The sequence below is a fragment of the Pristiophorus japonicus genome, unplaced genomic scaffold (assembly GCF_044704955.1).
Source record: "Pristiophorus japonicus isolate sPriJap1 unplaced genomic scaffold, sPriJap1.hap1 HAP1_SCAFFOLD_701, whole genome shotgun sequence".
NCBI lineage: Eukaryota > Metazoa > Chordata > Chondrichthyes > Pristiophoridae > Pristiophorus > Pristiophorus japonicus.
Genome location: NW_027254615.1, coordinates 171385 through 177768, shown reverse-complemented (window position 1 = coordinate 177768; position 6384 = coordinate 171385). Strand labels below are relative to the sequence as shown.

General features: G+C 50.6%; 1 protein-coding gene across 1 annotated transcript in view; it reads left to right on the top strand.

The window, feature by feature from the left end:
- fbl (fibrillarin) overlaps nucleotides 1–4673 on the top strand; it is a 24726-nt gene extending 20053 nt beyond the window's left edge. The window contains exon 8 of the mRNA XM_070874171.1: nucleotides 4608–4673. Coding sequence (XP_070730272.1) covers nucleotides 4608–4673 — 66 coding nt within the window. The remainder of the gene's footprint in view (nucleotides 1–4607) is intronic.
- Nucleotides 4674–6384: the final 1711 nt, after the last annotated feature.

Below are 6384 nucleotides of genomic sequence, written 5' to 3'. Positions count from 1 at the left end.
CTCTCTCCATCATTACCCTCCCTCCCTCCCTCCCTCATCTCCCTCCCTCCCTCATCTCCCTCCCTCCCTCATCTCCCTCCCTCCCTCATCTCCCTCCCTCCCTCATCTCCCTCCCTCCCTCATCTCCCTCCCTCCCTCATCTCCCTCCCTCCCTCATATCCCTCCCTCCCTCATATCCCTCCCTCCCTCTATCTCCCTCCTCCCTCTCTCCCTCCCTCCCTCCCTCCCTCCCTCCCTCCCTCCCTCTCTCTCTCTCTCTCTCTCTCTCTCTCCCTCCCTCTCTCTTTCTCACCTCCCTCTCTCTCTCTCACCTCCCTCTCTCTCTCACCTCCCTCTCTCCCTCTCTCTCTCTCTCTCTCTCTCTCTCTCACCTCCCTCTCCCTCCCTCTCCCTCTCTCTCGCCTCCCCTCTCTCTCTCTCGCCTCCCTCTCTCTCTCTCGCCTCCCTCTCTCTCTCTCGCCTCCCTCTCTCTCTCTCGCCTCCCTCTCTCTCTCTCTCGCCTCCCTCTCTCTCTCTCGCCTCCCTCTCTCTCTCTCGCCTCCCTCTCTCTCTCTCGCCTCCCTCTCTCTCTCTCGCCTCCCTCTCTCTCTCTCGCCTCCCTCTCTCTCTCTCGCCTCCCTCTCTCTCTCTCGCCTCCCCTCTCTCTCTCTCTCGCCTCCCCCTCTCTCTCGCCTCCCCTCTCTCTCGCCTTCCTCTCTCTCTCTCTCGCCTTCCCCTCTCTCTCTCTCTCTCGCCTTCCCCTCTCTCTCTCTCTCTCTCTCTCTCTCGCCTTCCCCTCTCTCTCTCTCTCGCCTTCCCCTCTCTCTCTCTCTCTCGCCTTCCCCTCTCTCTCTCTCTCGCCTTCCTCTCTCTCTCTCTCTCTCGCCTTCCCCTCTCTCTCTCTCTCTCGCCTTCCCCTCTCTCTCTCTCTCTCTCTCCCACCTTCCCCTCTCTCTCTCTCGCGCCTTCCTCTCTCTCTCTCTCTCTCACCTTCCTCTCTCTCTCTCGCCTCCCTCTCTCTCTCTCTCTCTCTCGCCTCCCTCCCTCCTTCTTTCCATCTCTCTCACTCTTGCTCTTTCCATCTCCCTCGCTATCCCTATGTCATGGTACATCAGTCATTGAAGGTTGGCATGCAGGTACAGCAGGCGGTTAAGAAAGCAAATTGCATGTTGGCCTTCATAGCGAGGGGATTTGAGTACAGGGGCAGGGAGGTGTTGCTACAGTTGTACAGGGCCTTGGTGAGGCCACACCTGGAGTATTGTGTACAGTTTTGGTCTCCTAACCTGAGGAAGGACATTCTTGCTATTGAGGGAGTGCAGCGAAGGTTCACCAGACTGATTCCCGGGATGGCGGGACTGACCTATCAAGAAAGACTGGATCAACTGGGCTTGTATTCACTAGAGTTCAGAAGAATGAGAGGGGACCTCATAGAAACGTTTAAAATTCTGACGGGTTTAGACAGGTTAGATGCAGGAAGAATGTTCCCAATGTTGGGGAAGTCCAGAACCAGGGGTCACAGTCTAAGGATAAGGGGTAAGCCATTTAGGACCGAGATGAGGAGAAACTTCTTCACCCAGAGAGTGGTGAACCTGTGGAATTCTCTACCACAGAAAGTAGTTGAGGCCAATTCACTAAATATATTCAAAAGGGAGTTAGATGAAGTCCATGCTACTAGGGGGATCAAGGGGTATGGCGAGAAAGCAGGAATGGGGTAATGAAGTTGCATGTTCAGCCATGAACTCATTGAATGGCGGTGCAGGCTAGAAGGGCCGAATGGCCTACTCCTGCACCTATTTTCTATGTTTCTATATAATATCTAGCACAGACTGGTGGGGCCAATTGACCTGTGTATGTGTATCTCTATGTACTACATCTCTATGTATTATATCTATTATATATATGCACTGTAATCTATATTGGTATATATAATATACTCAGATTTGTTTCTGTGCTGTGTATACTCTGTAATCAAGTCATCAATTAATGGCTCTGCAATTAATACAAAGAATAGTCATGGTCTAATTATCAACGTATGTAAATCCCAAACTGATTCAGAGTAACTTGGTCTGTAATTAAAGTAATAGTCACGGGATCTCATTAAAATAACTAAATCAATAATTGGGTCTGTAATTAATATGCACATGAAATCAATAACTTGAACTGTAATCTGTCTCTCTATATATTTTAAAAAGTTGTGTCTGTGCACATCCTTCCAACCTTATCCACAATGCATTCCTCTACATCTTTTACATTGAGACTGGCTATGTTAGCATGTGCTGTAATTACACCCTGTGAACAGAGGTGGCGCTGCAGCGTGACATGTTTACATGGACAGTAACCATTATAAATGTGCACCTCATCTATAATAGGAAAATTTGACAGGAGGTGCCTGTAGACCAAAGATTCCACAATCCAGATTCCACCATCAGAGACAGGAGACCTATATCCTCTCTATTTGAACCCAAGTCGCAGAGCATGGAAGAGCAGTGTCCATTTATAAATGTGGGCAGAGGAATCCAGAACGCAATATTAAAATAAACGCAGAATATCTGGCTTTAAAATGTGCAGTGAATTGCTCTGGTTCAATAATCCCCACTTCTCTAACTCTCCCCGCATTCACTGTACGTGTATGCTTTGTCTAGACTCCCTGTGTACGAGTTAATCTATAAAACCAGTCACTGCGTCATTTTAATTTGTATTAAAAACAACCGTGGGATCTAATTGTGAAAATATCTGATTAATAATTTGGAGCTTTGAGATGCAATCAATGGTTGGGCTAAATATCAATACTGTATGTGTGTCAATAACTGGTCTGTAAGTTGTACGTAGATTATTCTCCAAATAATGGGCAGAGCAGTGGCAAATGGAATTCAATCTGGAGCAGTGTGAGGTAATGCGTTTGGGGAGGGCTAACAAGGCAAGGAATACACATTAAATGGTCGGACACTGAGAAGTGTCGAGGAACAGAGAGACCTTGGAGTGCAGGTCCACAGATCTCTGAAGGTAGCAGGCCAGGTAGAGAAGAAGGCGTACGGAATACTTGCCTTTATTAGCCGAGGCATGGAATACAAGAGCAGGGAGGGTTATGCTTGAATTGTATGAAACACTAGTTAGGCCACAGCTGGAGTACTGCGTGCAGTTCTAGTCACCGCATTACAGGAAGGATGTGATTGCACTGGAGAGGATACAGAGGAGATTTACCAGGATGTTGCACTGGAGAGGGTACAGAGGAGATTTACCAGGATGTTGCACTGGAGAGGGTACAGAGGAGATTTACCAGGATGTTGCACTAGAGAGGGTGCAGAGGAGATTTACCAGGATGTTGCACTGGAGAGGGTACAGAGGAGATTTGCCAGGATGTTGCACTGGAGAGGGTACAGAGGAGATTTACCAGGATGTTGCACTGGAGAGGGTACAGGGGAGATTTACCAGGATGTTGCACTGGAGAGGGTACAGAGGAGATTTACCAGGATGTTGCACTGGAGAGGGTACAGAGGAGATTTACCAGGATGTTGCACTAGAGAGGGTGCAGAGGAGATTTACCAGGATGTTGCACTGGAGAGGGTACAGAGGAGATTTGCCAGGATGTTGCACTGGAGAGGGTACAGAGGAGATTTACCAGGATGTTGCACTGGAGAGGGTACAGAGGAGATTTACCAGGATGTTGCACTAGAGAGGGTACAGAGGAGATTTACCAGGATGTTGCACTGGAGAGGGTACAGAGGAGATTTACCAGGATGTTGCACTGGAGAGGGTACAGAGGAGATTTACCAGGATGTTGCACTGGAGAGGGTACAGAGGAGATTTACCAGGATGTTGCACTGGAGAGGGTACAGAGGAGATTTACCAGGATGTTGCACTAGAGAGGGTACAGAGGAGATTTACCAGGATGTTGCACTGGAGAGGGTACAGAGGAGATTTACCAGGATGTTGCACTGGAGAGGGTACAGAGGAGATTTACCAGGATGTTGCACTAGAGAGGGTACAGAGGAGATTTACCAGGATGTTGCACTGGAGAGGGTACAGAGGAGATTTACCAGGATGTTGCACTGGAGAGGGTACAGAGGAGATTTACCAGGATGTTGCACTGGAGAGGGTACAGAGGAGATTTACCAGGATGTTGCACTGGAGAGGGTACAGAGGAGATTTACCAGGATTGCCGGGACTGGAGAATTTTAGCGATGAGGAAAGATTGGATCGGCTGGGGTTGTTTTCTTTGGAACAGAGGAGGCTGAGGGGAGACCTGATTGAGGTGTATAAAATGATGAGGGGCCTGGATAGAGTGGATAGGACGGACCTGTTTCCCTGGGCAGAGGGGTCAACAACCAGGGGGCACAGATTGAAAGTAATTGGGGGGAGGTTTAGAGGGGATTTGAGGGGAAATGTCTTCACCCAGAGGGTGGTGGGGGTCTGGGGGGGGAACTCACTGCCTGAAAGGGGGGTAGAGGCAGAAACCCTCACCACATTTGGATGTACACTTGAAGTGCTGTAACCTGCAGGGCTACGGACCCAGAGCTGGAAAGTGGGATTAGGCTGGGTAGCTCTTGGTCGGCCGGGGCAACACAGACACGATGGGCCGAATGGTCTCCTCCTGCGCTGTAAACTTCTCTGATTCTTAATCTCCTCAGCTCCTGTTTTGCGATGTGAGCTTTAGCACCATTCACTATCGGCAGATGGGGCTGTGCGCTTTCTAGCAGGGTGTTAACCTATTATAATGATGTAATTTTTATCTCTGTCCACCTGTTATTGGCACATGTGAATTTAAATTTGCTGTGTAGAACACATTGAATCGGTATTTAGAGGGTATGTTGCTGTAGTCGCTCAAGGAAAAAGTGCAGTTTATTGTCCCTATTACTTCCCTCCCCATACTCTCTCGCTTGGGGGATAGTTTTGTTGAGGTCCTTGAAGCCATCCAAAGCTTGGCTGCCCCCGTGTCCTAACTCACACCCAGTCCCACTCACCCATCACCCCCTGTGCTCACTGCCCCGTGTCCTAACTCACACCCAGTCCCACTCACCCATCACCCCCTGTGCTCACTGCCCCGTGTCCTAACTCACACCCAGTCCCACTCACCCATCACCCCCTGTGCTCACTGACCCCGTGTCCTAATTCACACCCAGTCCCGCTCACCCATCACCCCCTGTGCTCGCTGTCCCGTGTCCTAACTCACACCCAGTCCCGCTCACCCATCACACCCTGTGCTCACTGCCCCCATGTCCTAACTCGCACCAGGTCCCACTCACCCATCACCTCCTGTGCTCGCTGCCCCCGTGTCCTAACTCGCACTGAGTCCCGCTCACCCATCGCCCCCTGTGCTCGCTGCCCCGTGTCCTAACTCACACCCAGTCCCACTCACCCATCACCCCCTGTGCTCACTGCCCCGTGTCCTAACTCACACCCAGTCCCACTCACCCATCACCCCCTGTGCTCACTGCCCCGTGACCTAACTCACACCCAGTCCCACTCACCCATCACCCCCTGTGCTCACTGCCCCGTGTCCTAACTCACACCCAGTCCCACTCACCCATCACCCCCTGTGCTCACTGCCCCGTGTCCTAACTCACACCCAGTCCCACTCACCCATCACCCCCTGTGCTCACTGACCCCGTGTCCTAACTCACACCCAGTCCCACTCACCCATCACCCCTTGTGCTCGCTGACCTAATTTGGCTCCAGGTTAAGCAATGCACCGATTTCAAAATTCTCATCCTTGTTTACAAATCCCTCCATGGCCCCTCGCATCTCACTATCTCTGTAATCCCCTCCAGCCCCTACACCCCTCCCTATCTCTGTAACCTCCTCCAGCCCCTACACCCCTCCCTATCTCTGTAACCTCCTCCAGCCCCTACACCCCTCCCTATCTCTGTAACCTCCTCCAACCCCACAAACCCCTCCCTATCTCTGTAACCTCCTCCAGCCACTACACACCTCCCTATCTCTGTAACCTCCTCCAGCCCCTACACCCCTCCCTATCTCTGTAACCTCCTCCAGCCCCTACACCCCTCCCTATCTCTGTAACCTCCTTCAGCCCCTACACCCCTCCCTATCTCTGTAACCTCCTCCAGCCCCTACACCCCTCCCTATCTCTGTAACCTCCTTCAGCCCCTACACCCCTCCCTATCTCTGTAACCTCCTCCAGCCCCTACACCCCTCCCTATCTCTGTAACCTCCTCCAGTCCCTACACCTCTAATTCTGCCCTGTTGAGTATCCCTGATTATAATCTACAGTTTACGGGTTACCTTCTGATTGATCCTGTTTCCAAATGTACAAATTATAAATGTAAATTTTTTTTTGCTCCATCAGTGTCTACCATTAATTCATTCTGATTGTATTGCTGAATGAATGACTTATAAATGATGATGATGATGTGTACGTGAGTTTGTGTGTGTACATGTAGCGAAATG